This window comes from Halichoerus grypus, chromosome 5, assembly GCF_964656455.1.
Source record: "Halichoerus grypus chromosome 5, mHalGry1.hap1.1, whole genome shotgun sequence".
Classification (NCBI taxonomy): Eukaryota; Metazoa; Chordata; class Mammalia; order Carnivora; family Phocidae; genus Halichoerus; species Halichoerus grypus.
The window spans coordinates 29,401,835-29,420,924 of record NC_135716.1 but is presented as its reverse complement, the minus strand read 5'-3'; the positions used below and the strand labels follow the sequence as shown (position 1 = coordinate 29,420,924).

The following is a 19,090-nucleotide window of genomic DNA, read 5'->3' as shown; positions in this document are numbered from 1 at the left end:
GAAATTAATTCAGTTTTTGAAATAATGGAAAAATACATATGAAACCAGGTTTTAAATACTTTATGTTGGGCCACATTTTTAAAAGACTTAAAACTCTTCAGTGAAATTTGAGTCATAGGATATCTTATTAGGAACTAGTGGAAATTTAGAAAGAAAGAATTTTATGTGTTTGCAAAAAAGCCCAGCAGAGCTCAGTGGATTTGTAGTATTTTGAAGTTTATGATAAAATAACTTGTTTGCCTAGTTATATTTTAGTTGTCTCAATGAAAAATGAGAGAAGTTGTCATAGTAATTGGTATATGGAATTAATAAAGGTGTTTTGATTTGGTTTTGCTTTTTTCTGCCTTATACTTGAATAGGAATGCATATAGGTATATGTAATATACATGTTTACATATATTCATATATGTATATATGTATAAAGAAGAAATATGTATATTGTGTTTCCCATAAGATAACATCTTTACTTTATCCTGATTTGAACAGGTATATCAGTATATTGGGCAGATTATTTGTTCCAAATATACCTATGTGGTATTTTTGTTTTAAAAATACCCTCAAGAGGGGCACCTGGGTGGCTCAGTTGGTTAAGCGACTGCCTTCGGCTCAGGTCATGATCCCGGAGTCCTGGGATCGAGTCCCACATTGGGCTCCCAGCTCAGCGGAGAGCCTGCTTCTCCCTCTGACCCTCTCCCTTCTCATGCTGTTTCTCTCTCTCTCTCTCTCAAATAAATAAATAAATAAAATCTTAAAAAAAAAAAATACCCTGAAGATTTTTTTTAATTTTGAGAACATTTTAGTTTACTATTTTTGCATAATGGCTTTCCTCAGACTTACCTTCTACTCAATGAAAAGTTAGAGAGATTTTAGATAACATATCAGGCATTTTAATGTTTTTTTTATTATGTCCATACACACATGCCTGCTAAAAGAAAATCATATTTTTAAAATTTTTAAACAAAAACCAGTTTGGGTTTGTTTTGTCCTTTTATAGAAGGAGGTATTGTTATATTAACACAACACAAATACATGAAAGTTTTCTCTTATTTGGCAAGTGTTTCATTAAAAATACACATTTTTAAAAAGCCATTTAATGTATAATTATGGATTATAAGATGCAAATATACTTGATAATTGAACTTTAGTTACTTTGCTCCATTTAAGTAAATTATTTATGCTATATTGGGCAATTATTTAATATCTAAGTGTGCAATATTCAGTTAGCATTTATCACAGGCATTCATTGGTCATAAATCCCTGATCTCTGCTTGTCCCTTCTGATACTCTGTGGTAATACTTACATCTGTTGCCTAAATGGTAGTCTTTTTTCAGCTTTATTGAAATAAAATTGACAAGTAATGTTGTGTAAGTTATACAGTGTGGTTATATATATATAGTGAAATGGTTTAGATTTTTGCTTTTAATATTATCCATCCCAGGGAAATTTTCTCTGGAAACTTCCTAGGTCTTTTTTTGGGGGGGGCAGGGGGAAGGTAGAGGTAGATAGTTGAATAACAAGTATTTATTATTTTGTGAGGCTTCTCAGCATATACAAAGTTCAAGGAAAAGTTTTGACAGAGCTGCAAGCCTATCCATTATTAAAAAACAAAACAAAACAAAAAATCAAAAATAGAGCTTCTGTTAGTTTATCTACATATTTCCAATAAAAGAGTTAAAATTGGAAAGTTCTGAATAATTTTTTTAATCTTAACTATCCTAATCACTTGCCACCTGTTTTAATAAAATAGCACCATTTTTCTTTTCCTGAAGCTTTTCTCATGTACTTATTTCAGTTATAAGACTTCACTACAATTTCAAAGGTATTCATTTTTCACGTAGCCAAATATTGAAAATATGAAATCAAGTTTCTGAAAAAAGTTTGTTTCATGTTTTTTTTTTTAATACCAGGTTAAAAGTCAATAACTTTTGATTTATTTTCTTGGAATTAGGAGTCAAACATTTTACTTCTGTGTTAGTTTAAGTTGGAGATATTTTTAATAAGTTATTTCACTTTTTCAGGCTCTAAGATAATATGTAATTATTTCTCTGTGTTTGTAGTACTTTTCATATTCTATGGCTCTAAGATTGACTAAAAGAAAAACCCAAATGGTTTCATTCATAGACCATGTAAGAGGTGGTAGTAACTAAATCCTTTAGTTGCTAGGTAAACATTTTAAAACAAGGTGACTAAATTCAGCTTTGCTAGGGCACCTGGGTGGCTCAGTTGGTTAAATTCAGCTTTGCTAAATGTATTATTCTTTCATTAAATATTGTCTTTATCTAATGTCCCCTTAGTCCCTTCTGTCCTTCTGTAAATGTTTATTGAGTGTCTGTCATGAGCCACCAGAATGTTGGTGTTACTAAGAATGAAGACAGTTTCTGTCAATGTATCCATAGAAAGCACTGTGGTAGACTTTGAGGGAGATAACAAAACTATATATGACCTAGAGCTCATTAAGTCTAGTAGGGGAAGAATTCAGTTACATAAACAGTTAAGTGGCAGTGTGGAAGACATCACAATTTCTTTTTTCAAAGCAACTGTAAAGTATTACCTCAAAGGTGGGAAAGTCTAGTTGCACCCTCATCCATAGTTATAATTCAAGCTTTTACACTGTAGCTCTTCTTTGCGTTGTATAAAAGTGATCATATGACTCTATTATTGGTCTTGTGCCTCTATGTTTCTAGATGTCCAGTATAGAAATGAGGTTGTTCATTCAGGTTTTAAGGAGCTCTGCTTCCCTCTCCTATGCATTCATTAATCTTTCAAAAAAACATTTGTTGAGTGCTTACAGTGTGCTGGGAATAGAACAAATTAGACACCCACTTGACCTTGTACTTAGGGATGCAGAGTGGTGTAGTGAGCAGATTATGGACTTTGAAAATAGACTGTTAAATTTTTAGTCACTTTTTGTGTGATTTTTGAGCCTTGCGGGCCTTCAAGGATGAGTGTGGTTGAAATGAAGCAAAGATGATGGACCGGGGAATGTCCTCATTATCTCATGAATGAAACCTTGGCACTATTTAAGTACAAAGTCTACCTAGGGAAGAAAGAATAAAGTGATTAGAAAGGAAGTTTTCAAATTTTCTTTAGGGAGGATGCTGAAATGGACTTTTCCCCCCATCTATTTTTAAAAGGTTGTGAAATATTTTTTTGAAAATGTAATACATACCCATGTTAAAAATTACAAACAATACAAAAGAATATATGGTGAAAAATAAGTCTTTCTTCTCACCCCTGATCTCACATCCTCCTTCACTTAGGCAAACATTATTAACAGTTTCTTATGTGTTCTTCCAGAGATTTTTCCCTTGTGCACACACAAATATGCACTTGTGTATCAGTGTATCCCTTTTTACAGAGAGAGTTGTTGGAAATGCAAATGGTGGCATATTCTACCTTGCAGTCGTTGTAAAGATCATGCTATATGTTAGCACATCCTTACATCCTCTGAATAGCTGCATAGCATTGTGTTGCATGATGTATGAAAAACAGTCTCTTGAAAAACAGTTTCTTGAAGTAAGTCCCCCTTGATAAACCTTAGGTTGATTTTGATATCTTCCTCCCAGGTACAGTGTTGCAGTGAATGTCATTTGTACGATGGATTCCTCCTCTGGAATCTAAGTCTGGAGATCCATGCATTTTAAATTTTGATAGATGTTACCAAATTTCCTTCCACAAAGGCTTTTTAGCTATCCATATTTATTTCTGTGGAATGAGAGTGCTTCTTCTCCTGTATCCTCCCACATGGTATACTATCAGCTTTTTTGTTTTTAACCTTTGCCAGTCTAATTGGTAAAAAACATGATCTTGTTATAATTTGCATTATGAGTGATGTTGAATATCTTTTAATATGCTTAAAAAGCCATTTGTATTTCTCTTAACTGCCTCCTTCAATATGTTTTTCAAATGAAATTTTATTTCTGTTCTTGTCGAAGAAAGGGCATGGTTCTGGTGCTCTACATATTAACCTCTCCCTTCTTCCCTACTCATTGACCTCTGAGAAAAATTGGGGTTCTGAGGAACAATATACGTCTGAATTGGTTCATTGTACAAAGTGACTGGAGATGCAACAAGATGGCCTATATTTGTGAACAATCTGGTATGCGACATTTCAGAATTTAATTTTTATTCTTAGAAAATGGACAATGAATGGGGTGCCTGGGTGGCTCAGTTGTTGGGCATCTGACTCTTAATTTCGGCTCAGGTCATGATCTGAGGGTTGTGAGGTCGAGCCCCGTGTCAGGCTCTGAGCATGGAGCCTGCTTAAGATTCTCTCTCTGCCCCATGCCCCTTTCTCACACACTCGCTTGCTCTCTCTAAAAAGAAAAAAAGAAAATGGACAATAAAGTCAAATTTTGATTAGGGAAATACCACCAGATATTTTTAGAAAGAACTTTGTTAATAATATGGGAGATAGTTTGAAGGAGGTGCAGAGATGAAATAATTTGTAATTTGGAGGCTCTTCTGTCCTAGGCCAGAGATTATGGGGTCTAAACCTAGGACAAGTGGAATTGGAAGGGATAGGGAATGGATGAAAGAATATTTTGCAGTGAAAGTACACAAACAATTAAAATTAGTTAGCCGTGAATGGTTTTTAGAAGGGTAACTTTCAAATGTGAAAGTTTCAGTCATTAACCTGTGAGAGTCAAATATTGGATTAGGTTCACTGAGCTTTTATCCCTTAGGTTGCCTAAGCACCAGTCAGGTTTTTGTTTGCTTGCTTTTAAAATAAAAGTAGGCTTTTCTTCCTTTGAAAGCTCCTTGAGGGAAAAAATTATGTCCATTGCATGAACTAATGCCTAGCATATGGTAGGCCTTCAGTGAATACTTGCTGAATGAATACTTTTCAGAAGGAAGTATGTTAATTACTGTCTTTTTAGTTGAATTTCATATTTCAGAAAGATCAGATTTTACCTTGAATTGTGAACTGCCTATTGTGATTTATCAAATATTTGAAGTTTTGTTTTAGAATTAGATGTAATTGCCTCTGTGCCAAGGGTGAAGATGCTTTTTAGAATGTCACATTTCCCACGGTCATGGGCATAAGCCCTGGAAGAACCCAGAATACTGCTTTCCTTCTGTTGGCCAATGGTCTGTTTCTTTCTGGGTCCCAGAATCTGCAGTAGGGAGAGATGTAGATTGTATTTTGCTGGTAGATCTTAATCCTTTAATCCTTTCCTAAGTAGTATCCCTCCCCCCGCCTACTCCCCCACCCCGTACCTTATTTTTTAAGATATGACAAGAGTTTCGGGAAGAATTGCTGGGTAGCCCCCTTGTACATAATGTTACAGAAGGCATGTAGCAAGTTTGATGAAGATTTGTTCATGGTCATTAATATTTTATATTTTATAATGGAATTCTAACTCTGTTATTAAAATCACTTATAAAATGTAGAACAGTTTTCATTTTTAAGACTTAAACTGACATTTGCAAAGATTGATCCAAATGAGACATTTAGAAAAATTCAGAACATTGACATATTTTACAGGAAAAAAAAAAAAAAACTATAAGAAAGAAATAAATGGAAATTGATAAATATTCAAGACTCTACTTAACATTTAGTCCAATTAATACTATTTTAAAACTGTTTTGACATATAATTGATGTAGAATAGACTGCATATATTTAAGTAGGGTGTGCAATTTGTTAAGTTTTAATGTTTGTATACACCTGTGAAGCCATCACCACAGTCAAGATAGTGAACAAAACTATCATCTTCAAAAGTTCTCTTTGCTCTTTTCCATTTTTATATTCCCAAAATATGTTCTTGAGCTTTCTTGTGGGATATAATTAAGTTACTTGAAAACAATTTGATCCTTTGGGTCTCTGTTAGAGAGGTCCAGAAAGTGCTTATAGGGCTAGCTAGTTACTCCCCATTACATCCTTTTGGGTATTCTAGCCAGTGCCACAGGAATCATGGCATTTTCCAGTCTGGCTGGTAGGAAGAGGCACTATTCCCAGCCCTATGTGAGCTCCAGACACTTCCCCCTAAACTTTTCTGGTGGTTCTTTCCTTGGCTTTGGGTAGTTTTTTCACACACATGCACTGATCGGTACAAGGCTGAGTACTCGAGGGAAGCCCTTGAGATTTAAGGGGAATCTAGAGTTTTTATTCTGTATTCTTTCTTCTCCAGTGCTATGTCTACAAACTCTAGCCTTTAATCTTCCTGAGCTCTCCGCTCCTTCTCAACTCACGGAGTCCACTGAACTCAACCTGATTTTCTCTTCTTGCACAGGACCCCTGAAACTCTCTCAAAGCAGTGATGAGCCAGGGCAATAAAAATAGGGCTCACCTCATTTGTTTCCAGCCCCTCAGGGATCACTGTTCTTTGTTGCCTGTTGTCCTGTGCCTTAAAAATTATTTTGCGTATTTAATCTAGTTCTTTGTTTGGTTCAGGTAAGAGGGTAAATCTGATCCCGTCTTGGCCAGAAATGAAATCCCTCTGTAATGCTTATTTAAAAGTATCATGATAAGTAAAAATTGGTTCTTATGTCAGCATGTGGTAGTATTTTTGCCTTTGGTTAGAAAGCTGGTAAGTGCCAAGAGTTGGGATTTGTTTCTTGTCTTTTTTATTTTAAAATGTGGACTCTGTTCTACCATATTGTCTATAGAAGAAGTAGTATTATGATAAATGAAAGGAATAAAGAGTTAAATGTTTCAAATGATGTTGGATTGGTGAAATTAGATATGATATATCCAAAATAAATTAGTTTCTTAATTATATGTTAATTTATCCATCACCTATTTTCAGAAGAACTTGGGAGAAGACTCTCATTTGAAGTCTAATATTCTTTGTAAAGTCTTTAGGATTGAGTTACTTTTAGAGCTTTTCTTTTACTTTCTTTCTGAATTCTTGAGGCTTTTTAAATGGTACATTTGTTATGGCACTTTCATTGTTGTACATAGTGAAATTATTCCAAAAATATTTGAGTACCTACCATTTGGCGGGCATTGTGTTAGGCCTTTGGCATGAGCTGAATAATCAAGGATAATACATTTTTTAACACATTTCATTTTTTGTTGCCAAAATGTTATCATTGTTATTATAAATATCACTCATGGTCTTATTTATTGGGAGTCTCTTGATTCTCTCTGATTTTTTGACTCTCACTTTTTCAGAGAAAAACCCCCACCTTTTCCACCCATGACAGGTAGCTCCATTTGTCAAAGAGGCCCCATTCATTTTACTTTCCTTGTCTACATCTTGTGGAGTGTGTATTATATAAAACAATAACAATCATATTCATAATTAATAAACTTAACTTAGCTATAGCTTTTGTTCGTTTTATTGCTTAGCTATCTGCATTGAATTAAACAGAGATGGAAGAGATACAAATTTAATAATTTGCATAGTGCCCTCCAGTCCCTGTTAACTCCAGCCTCAAATGGATAATATTGATTACACACACTGTTGCTGTCTTCTTTACTTTTGTTCTATGTTCCTCCATCTATGCCCTGTCCTTCAAACAATTCCCTCTTTTGCTTTTTTACTGTATCCTTGTTCTTTCTATTTCAGTACAGGTATCACATCTGGGGCCCTCTTTGCTTCTGGCCCTTACACCTCCTCCATTCTGCCGCAGCCTGTGTTAGGCTCTCCTCCATGTTGCATGACACCCTAGATATCTCTATCATTGTCTTTTTATTTGCTGTGTCTTTTTCTCATGAGCTTCTCATGAGATAATGAGGAATTATCTATTCTTTTTTTATCCTCATATTTTCATTGTTTTGCACAGTACCTGTCAAACAGTAGATATTCAGTACATATTTGATGAATGCATAAATCAATGACACTGATATTTATATTTATCATTTTAAAAACTAAAATGCAAGTTTAGATGTTTTGTCTATTTATAAAATATTTTTTTCTGGTCCTGTGTTATTCTTGAAAGACTTACAGGTAGTTATTTCTCTTAAAACTGTGAAAAAAGTTATTAGGAGCTATATTTTATAATTCGTGTGGCCATGGTGAGATTTTTTTTTTCCTAATCTCCACTATCCCTCTATCTCTTAACATACAAATCTTATGAATGAGACAGAGTAAAGGACTTTAGGCTGGGTAAAGATTAGGATTCCCTGCTGGCTTGTAATTATCAGAATCTGGATGGTTATTTATTTGAATGAAATGATGCATACATTGTGTACATCAAAAGTAAAGCATATGTGATTGTTAGAGGAATGTTTGAATTCCCCAGTGGGATGTCATGGGGTATGTTTATAAACTCCCACTAAGCAGTAGTTCTACAATGGAATTTCACTGGCATTGAGATAATAATTTGCACAGTCAAATTACCTTCTTTACAAAAACCCAGGGAATCATGAGGGCCTAATCCTTTATTAATGTCAACCCATAGGCTGCAAGAAAGCGTAAGATTGCCATTCGAAAAGCTCAGGGGAAAAATGTGGAGGCCATTCGGGAACTGAATGAGTATCTGGAACAGTGAGTGTCTTACAAGAGGATTGTGTTTTGTTATTCTGATAAATCTTTTTTAATTAAAATGGAATTTGCATTTGATTTTCCTTTTTGCCTCCATGCTGTTCATTTACAGAATATCTACACACTTTTTTCCCCCCCTTTTCCTCTCACCAGATTTGTTGGGGACCAAGAAGCTTGGCATGAACTTGCAGAACTTTATATCAATGAACATGAGTAAGTTGTAAATTTTAGTAGGAGTGCAGTTTTTATCACTATTATATAAGTTCAGAAGACTTGGTTTCTGAAAGTTAGGTGAGAGGATATGAATCCTGTCATTTTAAATGAACAAAATAAATAAATGAAAAATCATCAGTTTGTTGTCTGGTTATAATATGTGAATTGCTTTAATTAGGTCATTTGTGTTTTGCTAAATTATTTTTGTTTGAGAGATAAGTTTTTTTTTCAAATACAGATGGATTCCTTGGAATTAGAAAGGTCTGCATTTGCTGAGCTAAGGCTATTTTTAGTGATTCAAAATTGTGAATTTTTAGAGTCTAAATTGTTCTAATATACAAAGAGTATTATACTCCCTGCTGTTTAAAAATTCTGTCAATTGTATGCATTTATTAGCCTTCGTATTAAGAGAATCAACTCTTCCAAAGTAGAAGCATTCTGTCGCCTGGGTAAAAGACCAGGAATGATCAAGAATGTTGAATGCTGTAGGAACTTGCTTATTGGATATTTAATGTTTTTGTTAGCTTTTTTATTGATGCAGTGACAGGAGGAAATCCCAGTGTGAGAGGATTAGCCTCGTCTTAGTGCAAGTTTTCTAATATTGCAGCGTTAATGCTAAACTCCATCTACAGGCAGGATTTTTTTTTTTCCCCTTAGTTCTTCTAAATCTGAAGTATATCACATTGTTTCGTTTCTTCTTTCTGAGGGAATAGAATCAGATTCTCATGTGCATATTCTTACTGTGTATGAATAGTTAACCTCATTCTCATACTACAAATAGCTGATGCAGGAAATAAGATAGAATGAAGACACTATGTCTTAGCTTTGCCCAGGGCTATATGTGTAATGTGAAATGGAGAATTAAGGTAGTTATCTGCGTATTTCTAGTAAAACCAGAGGCTAAAATAAAAGTAATAGCTGTGATTTAATGAATATGTACTGTATTGTGGGAACTATTCTTCAGTTCTCTTCTGTGTTCTGGCTGTCAGAATCTTTTTTTTTTTTTTCATTAGGAAATTATTTCCTGAATCACGGACATATTAGATGTATGTATGCTTATATGATCACATATGTAAACGTACTCAGGATTCTCTTACGTATGTGAGAGTGGTAGGGCATTTGGCTTAAATGGTAATGTTTCCATTTTTCATAGCTTTTTTTCAAAATTTATTTTTATTTTTATTCTGGTATAGTTAACATACAGTGTTATATTAGTTCAGGTGTTCCATTTTTCATAGCTTTAAAGTCAACATTTGTAAAGTATATAGTATATAATTTAAATAACATGAAACTGAGTTTTTGGAGTGCAGTAAAACAATTAACATTAGTTTTATTTTGTCCCTAAAACAGATGACAGTTATTTAAAATGATTTTGTGCCTTTTGAAGATGGTGTGATTAAAAGCTTTAAAAAACATTTCAGATTAATCAAAGAATTTTTTTAATTAAAGAGATACCTAATGAAGAAAATTTGGGAAACACAATAAGGAGTAAAGACCAAATTGAGTGTAGTTGCATCATCTTAACTTATCTACAATTTATATTTTTTTCTTCAGTATCTCTTGAAACAGAAACCTAAGATAGAATTATCTTTTATAGTTTATGATTTTCACTTAGTTATGTTTTGACAGACATTCCTTATCACAATAAATATTTCACAATGTGATTTTAATGGCTTTATATTATTCCATCTTATTAATGTACTCTAGTGTTCTTAATCAGTTTCCTAGGGGAATAGAAAGCTTGTTTTTTTTTTCTTTTCTTTTCTTTTCATTTTTACTATAATTCTGTATTAATTATTTTGTTTCCTTGGACTAAATTCTTAGAAGTAGAATTACTTGATTATATGATATGCACATTTTTAGTGGTTTTGATAAATCATTTCTAGTTCTTCGCTGGAAAGGTAACATCAGTTTACTCTCACATCAGCAGTTATTAACATCCCCTTAACACTGGGTGCTATCATTCTTTTTAGTCTGTAAATTTTGTTAGGTGAAAATTGGTTACAACTTTTAAAAAATTTTAATAACTCTTTATATAAATGATATGAACCTTTGTCTTGTCAAATATATCCTTGTTATATGTCTTTTTAATATTGATTTTTTAACTTATAGAAACGTCATATTTTTATATAGTCAGATATATCAGTTTTTATTGCTTTATGTCCTCTAAGAACTACATAAATATATCACCTCTGTTTTCTTTCTTCTTTCTCAGTTTTATTTTTTTGCATATGTTTCTAATAGTTTTATATTTAGTTCTAAAATAGGCCATACTTTATTTTTAACCTGTAATTAAATTTATTATTATTATTTGCTTCACCTTGTAATGGCCACGTTCAGTTTTGCTTTGAGTTTCTAAAGAGTTCACTGAGATAGAGTTGAATGTATACTTAAGAGAAATGAACTGAAAAATCCCAAGAAATCAAGAAATAAAAAGACAAAAAAGCACCTGAAAAGTAATTTCCTTTTAGGGGAAACGATAATTGTGTTCAACCTCTTCTTTTACCTTGTATCACAAAACTTTTTTTGGTCTTGAAGCTAGTTATTTACAAAATGACCTCCCATTTATTTTTTCTAATTGAACAGAGAGGGAATATTCAGGTTTAGGGTGAGTGGAAATAAATATCTCCAGATTTTTTGAAACTATATGAAAATCAGAATCTGTTCATTTAATTCATTTAACCTATTTGGGCAAGTCATTGTAGTAGGTAGGGTTTTTTCATTTTACTGTTTGTTTGTTTTTGGCAAAGAGGTAAGTTACTGTGGGATGTCAGTTTTGTGGGTACAGTGGCAAAATGTAGCAGTTTAGGAGTTGCGAGATATATTTTTCATTTTGGCATTCTTTTTGCATAAGAATAAGTAGGAATAAGCTCTTTTAAATATAATAGGTCACAGGCAGCATTGCTACTATAGATCTAGAATTTTTACTTCAAATAAATTTCCAAAGTAGAATGTTCATATAAGTCTATTCATTGTTGTTACAAGAATTAAAGAGGATATAGAATTCTGCCACGTGCTTTTTTTAAAATATCTTTAAGTTTCTCTTATTTAATTTGCTTCTGATTTGTAAATTCTGGTTTCTATTTAGTGATTGCAGTGATATATATCACACTATTTGACCATATTGAGACATTTTACTTGTTCTAAGTATAAAAAATTAGTTAAGATGTGTACATTAGTACTACCAATATTATAAATAAAAATATGTATTTTGAACAAAGACACTTTTTTAATTTGATTTGTAGTTAAAACTAGATGTTATATCAGCAAGGAGCAATTAATAATATAAATTAATTATGATTGTGACTGTGGTTCCTTTTTGTAGGTTCAGCCTTACTATAAAATTCTATAACAAATGGAATTATCAAAATCCTACAAGGAAAAATCATAATGTTGATAAAACAATGTAGGGATAGATATGTAACCTACACAAACACTTTTGTGAGGAACAGAAGAACTTTGAAACTTTATTTAGTTATTGACTCTAACATACTAATACTAGTAGTTATTTTAAATAGATTCAAATAATCTTAATTCTCTAATCATTGAGGCATTGTATGTAATGAATTAACTTTTTTATGCATTTGTAATGGAATTGGCTATGTATCATTTTTGGGAGAATTGAGAAAATGGTCACTCTAGTCACTTTCCATATGGTTTAAATACTCTTGAGTGAACCTCTGTTGGAGAAAACTGTATTGGACCATCTTCTCCTTTTAGCTCTAAGTTTATTTGATTCTTTATCCACAAAATTAGTTTGATTTTATACTTTGTAAAATTGGAAGCAAGGGATCCTCTTCTGTATGTGATACTGAATAATTTCTGAGAAAAATATCTTGGCATTTATTTTTCAGTAGGAACTCATACCTGCCTAATTTATCTTACTTTATTTTGTATAAAAACCAGAGTCACAGTTGTGCTCAACCCATTTAAATCTGTAAGAACATTTATTCTTAGCATTAATATGAATTTTTGCATCACCTCAGTAAAAGGAACATATTTAGAAGGAACTGTCTTTCTGATAAAGTTGAGTGTTTAAGGTAGAGACCACTTTCTTCTTTTATAGAATGATAAATATATATCAGATAGGTAGTTATAATACTTTTGTTCTAGACATCTATTCAGTCATTTGTTCAGGCATTTATTATATACCTATCACATGTCAGGAACCAGTGTGAGGTTTTGGGTATAAAAATGAAAAAGGCTAAATAGCTGTATGATCCTTGATAACAGTATATATACATCTAAAATGCTATGATTTTTGGTAATCTATAGGGTGTTTTTGGATTCTCAGGCCCTTTGGGTTTGATTGTTGTACCCATTTTTATGTTACATTGACCTCTTCATCACTGCCATCATTACCACGGTTTTTCACTGAGTGGAGTACGTAGGGGCAGTATGCACAGTGGTTAAGAGCAGGCTGTCTGCAGTGGCACAACCTAGGTTTCAGTTTGCATCTGTGTGCCTTTTCAACTATAAAATGGTGATAATTTCCTACTTCCCAGGGTTTTGGTAGGATTAAATGAATTAATATATATAACACACCTAGAGAAGTGCATGATACATAATGAGCACTAATAATACAAGTTAGCTGTTATTAGTACACGTTATGTGAAACTGCAGGATGTATATTTTGAAAAGTAAGTATATCAGACTTAGTGTAAAGACAGGTAGCTTTGTATGTTGGTGACAAATGCCAAAAATAACTGTAGGTAGCCTTTTTGTGTTGGGTACTGTCGTCACCTTTCACTGGAAATAAATTTTACAACACCTTTGTTCTTTAGGATTTCCTATAAATAGTGGCGATATTCACATTGCTTTAAACTTATAAAATACATTGAGGGGAATTACAGTCATGTGATGTAAAACCATTTTTCCAGAGCCCTTTGTAGCAGTCCTTTCCTCAGGTTTTTAGCAAGATGTTTGTTTCTTTACCACATGATGAAATAGTAGTAGAGTGCATATCAAAACCACTAACTTGATCTATTTTTCATGGGTTTAAAAATTTATAACTTCATTAGAATTTCATATTGGCAAACAAGTAATGAAAAGTCTTTATAATAGAATATGTTGGTAGATAGGTGTCAATAAAGGATTTTTGTGAATAGATAGTATTTAATAAAATGTTTATTTCCTCTTTACACTTTAGCTATTTATTTTATTCAGTGATCAATGGACTTGAAGTTATTTTATATGTAACCTGATCCAAGGTTGTGAAGTCTGTGTTGTGAATAATGTTTGGATGTCATAATAGTGACCCAGTTTTAAGGATGTAGTATCTACTGATTGTTCATAGGCTGCCTCAGAATTTAAGCCTTTGTTATTTGTATTTAAGAATTCAGCATACCAAGTATATTATTACTGAAGCTTTTAAATTTTGGGAATAAAATATCTAACATCACTAAAACTGTTTTAAAATTATTTTCCAGCATTGCTTTAAATTATTTTTAATTATTTTTATTTTAGCTAAGATAGTATATGTGACTTTTAAAATTGATTTCTCCTCTTCATATTTTTCAGCTATGCTAAAGCAGCCTTTTGTTTAGAGGAGCTAATGATGACTAATCCACACAACCACTTATACTGTCAGCAGTATGCTGAAGTAAGTGCTTTCAAAAACAACAGTTGTATATGATTTTATTTTTGTTGGTGTTAGGTATTATTTTGGAACTAAGAATATGTCCTTAATGTGAGGCACATATATAAATACTTAAGACATCTGATAAAAACTGACTGTAGGTGTAAAAGCTTTACATTTTTAATATTATAATGGGAATATGGCTTTCAAAATAAAAGTGCTTACTTAAAACAGTGAAATTCTTTGTATTTTTTATTGTATATTTTCTTTCCTAATTATGAATTAATGATGCCACAGTTGTCACCATTTAATGGCTTCTGAGGCATTTACAATGATTATGATTTTTAAATCCATATTCTAGGAAATTCATATTAAGATCAATATTTTTAGAAGTAGGAAGTATTTACCGTACTATTAAGAATAGTAATACAATTGAATGCTATAAGGTTAGAAGCATTTCATTAATAATGAATGTCAAGGTGACTAGAAAAGGGCAACTCAGTATGTAAGTATAGATTTAGAATGCTACTAATAGAAAATATAAAGTCGTGAGGCATTAGCAAGGCAGCTGAAAAAGAAATTAATATTGGCTTTTTTATTGACAACATTTTGTTTTAAAAAGTACTCTGTGATCTTAATGTTCACAGAATAGGTTTTTCAGGGAGGTTATGCTTTAAAATTTTAGCTTTAACAACTTTAAGATGAATTCTTTTAACATCTTGCATTTGTTTACAGAATATCTGTTTCAGTTACTAATGCCTATGGTATGATGAAACATGCTATATTTCAAAGTAGTAAAATAAACAGGTTTCAGCACTCTGCAATTTTTAACAGGTTAAATATACCCAGGGTGGACTTGAAAACCTCGAACTTTCAAGAAAGTATTTTGCTCAGGCACTGAAACTGAACAACAGAAATATGAGAGCTTTGTTTGGGCTTTACATGGTGAGTAGAGGTGCATGTTTAATGTTATTTTACGAAGTCTGTCATTTAAAGTCCATTAACTATCCCATCCAATCACTTCCCTCTTGTTTGTATTTTGTTGATAAGCATATTTTTTTCCTCTCGTTAAATATGAGCAATAGGTTGTAAGGCAGTTTTATTTTTAAATGTTAATACATCCTAACTATTTGACATTTTATTATAAAATATCTTCTATTGTATCAGAATTTAAATCTGCCTTTTTATTAAATAGGAACAGATACAAAACCATAATTTGTATCTTAATTGTTTTGATATTCTTGGGTTTATGCCCAACATTATTTTGTATTTCTTACCTTAAATTATAATTGTATGACATAGTTTTAAACTATGCAATAAAAGACATTAGCAAAAAAAATCTCTACTGTCAAATTAAAATTTTTTTATGGTACAAAAGAGAGCTTGGAAATTGTGGTAAGCATGTAATTAAATATTTCTATGGTTTATGTATGCCAAATGACGAGTTTAGAAAAGTCAATTAACAAGAGCTATGGGAAATAGAGGAAGAATTTGCTGAGCTTTAAAATATACATAAAATAAGCCCCTCCCTACAATCAGAAATCCTCTTTTTATTAGGCCAGTTCTTTGAAATTTTAATTTATCCTGGTCTTTTCAAGGGCTTTTGGATGAATGTCTTGTCGGGGATCAGTGAAAAAGAATCGATTGCAGAAATAGAGGCAGGAAGAAATATAAATGAAATAATTTTTAGGAAAGGAATGGTAAAATATGATTAGAAAATAGTTCAAAGGAATTTCAAGAAATTTTTCCTGGATCTACCAGTGCCAATTGTAGTAGGTTAGAGGTACAGTATAGTAGTGGTGTTGTCTCTTTTCACCAAATAAATGAAAGATTAATTTTAAAAATGTATAACAATAGATTATTAATGATAGTTTATACATAACACTTTATGTGCTGGGCATTGTTTTAAGCTCTTTTTTAATTTTAAATCATTAAATCCTCATATCAACTATTTGAGAAGAAACTGTTATTACTACCATTTCACAGAAAGTGAACCTAAGACACAGAGAGGTCTAGTTAATTTGTTGAAAGATGATCACAGACTTACTAAGTGATTGAGCTGGGATATCAGCTCTGTCAGTTGATTCCAGAGTCATTCTCTTAATCACTGCATTTGCTAAAATTCATATGAAAGAGGTGACATTAAAGACATACAGGTGTAAAAATAAGATTTTGGCCAATAAATTCCTAAATTCCTCACTGACAGAGGAGGAGAGAGTGGGAAAGAGCCTGTCACACAGGCTAGGTATAAAAGAAAGGCTTAATTTTTTTTTTTAAATCACATGGATGAATCCTCTTAAGAATCAGATATATTTAAACATAAGATAAAAGATCTTCCTCTCCCCAGAAATACAATATATGCTTAAAAATTAGTATTTAATTTTGGTTGTTTACAGATTCTTTCATGGATCCTAGATTAACAATCCCTTGTTTAAGTACATTTTTTAAAAGGAGAGGGTGGATTGATCAAATTGCAGTCATTCTAACTGGTGCTGTGCAACATAGTTTGGAAACTCTTGGTAAAGTGTAAAGAGGACTAGATTGGAAATGAGGATCTCTTTCTATTTTTAAGGCTTTCAGTAACTTGCTTTGGTCAAGTCAAATCACTCCTATTGGACTTAAATTTTTTTTTACCCATTAATGTAGGAAATCGGACTAAATTATTTTTGAGATTCCTTCTTACATCAATATTCAATAATTCTATAATTCTGACATTGGAAAGCTGAAGTAATATAGTAATAAAGAACTAGAAATAGTAATTTAATAACAATAATAATGACCTTCAATATTCTACAGTATTTAAGTGATATTCTACAGTATTTAGGTATTTAATTTTACCATTAACAGTTGTGGTAGATGACTAATAAAATAAATTTAGGTATTTAAGATGCTCTTTCTCTTTTTGTCACTTTATTCTATATTTTAAACTATATTTTCATTTTTAAACACCAATATCATTCCACTTTATTTTTAAAATTGTTTTGGTACTCTTTGTTATCCCATTGCAAATATGACCCTTACTTTTTTTTTTTTATTATTGGCTAGAAAAAAGGAATTTTGTTTTTGATGTTTCTTTTTTGTTTTTAGTCGGCAAGTCATATTGCTTCTAATCCAAAAGCAAGTGCAAAAACAAAAAAGGACAACATGAAATATGCTAGTTGGGCAGCTAGTCAAATAAACAGAGCTTATCAGGTCAGTATTGATAATTTTATATTATCATATAGGTCAGTTAATGTATTTCTTAGTTGTTTTTGTTTCAGCAAACTACAAAGCCAAATGTCTATCATTGGACTTTTATGTCTTTTGGTCTTAATCAAATGTGTTTTAATTGTGTAGAATTAACTTGTAGAATCACTTATTTTTTTTCTTTTTTCAAAAGAAGTCCGTTACCTTGTTATGATTCCATAAGTAGCCTTACTATCTGGAAATTTCAGTAGTGAGCATTTGGCAAATAAAAAGTAATTCTAAAAATCCAGAAAAGGTAAATTGTGCAGTGTATTTCAGAAGCAGATTGGGTGTGTAACATATTATTAATTAGAGTATCTCAGGTAATTAAAAGGGAGGAAGAAAAGCCTAAATGTAAACTAGCCAGACTATATAAAAAAGTTTTTGTACTCTGCTTACATGTCAGATCTTATCTGAAACTTCTTCCCTCATTTCTTCATTTTCTGAAGGTTGTCCCTAGGAGATTCTTCAGGAAGAGCTCATGGCAAAATAATATCTTCTTACATCTTGCATGTTTATAAACTTATTTCTCTGTAGTCTTTATATTTGAGGGATAGTTTGGCTTTTTATACAACCTTTAGCTTATATTTACTTAAGTATTTTAAACATATTGTTCCATTGTGTTTTAGAATAAAATATTGCTGTTAAGAAGTCTTATTCCATCCTGATTTTCTTTCCCTAAGTGACTTAGACTGTTTGTCCGGATGTCCAAAGGAATTTTTTTCTTCATCATTAAAATCCAGTAGTTTTACTACAATATGTTTTGTTGATTGTTATTGGGTCAGTTTTCCCAAATGCACAATAGACCCATTTAATATGTAAATTTAATCCTCTTTTAATCTGAGAAGAGTTGCTTTGTGTTAAATATTTTTTCTGTTTGATAGCCCAAGGTTTTTTTTCAGGTCTCTAATTATAAGTTTATTAGATTTCCTTTCTCACCTCTTTCCTCTGCCATTCATTTTCTTTCAAATCTTTTTCTGTTATTTTCTGTATTAATTTTTTATGGAGTTAATCGTATTCTCTTTTTGTTTTTGCTGTTCTCCTTGTTTAAATCAGATAGTTTTTATTAGGGGAAGGTTTTTGTGGAGTGAGGGCATCGGAGATAGGATAACTTTCCCAACTTGTCTTTTTATGGCTTCCTTTTTGTTATATAGAATTTAAATATGACCTTTCTGTATACACAGTCTTTCTCAGAACTAGTCTGGTTCAGAAAGATTTTCTGTCTTCAGCCTTCTGTTCTACTCTTAGAGCTCTATAGATCTTGAATTTTGAGGTGTTGCTCTCAGCTTGAAATACTGCATTTTGTTGTTTTATTTTATTCTGGGATTTGCTGCCTGTGGACATCACTACCTTCCTCTCGTCTACTCCTTTCCCTTATCTGAACCATCTCTCCCTTTTCCCCCTAGTGTTTCTGCCCTGTTTTGGTTTCAGTTTCTGGTGATTATCCTTCAGTGTGAGGTTTTTTTCCTCCTGGAAGAGAGTGTTTGCTGGACATTTTAGAGATTTTGAGGTTGTAGACTGTTAGACTTGTTTAACGTCACATTTGATTTGGAGCTTTTGAGACTGTCCTGGTTTTGCAGGCCATTTGCAGATTCATCAATTCACACTTTTTTCATTTCTGTGGCTTGTAGAGTAGTAG

At 32.1% G+C, this 19,090-nt stretch overlaps 1 protein-coding gene across 5 annotated transcripts in view; it reads left to right on the top strand.

Annotated features, from left to right (window-relative positions):
- Window positions 1-19,090, top strand: part of EMC2 (ER membrane protein complex subunit 2) — a 54,518-nt gene that overhangs the window by 15,780 nt on the left and 19,648 nt on the right. For all 5 annotated transcript variants that reach the window (XM_036075761.2, XM_036075762.2, XM_036075760.2 and 2 more), the window contains exons 6-10: window positions 8,353-8,438; window positions 8,589-8,648; window positions 14,169-14,250; window positions 15,061-15,171; window positions 17,314-17,418. In XM_036075761.2, the coding sequence (XP_035931654.1) occupies window positions 8,353-8,438; window positions 8,589-8,648; window positions 14,169-14,250; window positions 15,061-15,171; window positions 17,314-17,418 (444 nt within the window). The remainder of the gene's footprint in view (window positions 1-8,352; window positions 8,439-8,588; window positions 8,649-14,168; window positions 14,251-15,060; window positions 15,172-17,313; window positions 17,419-19,090) is intronic.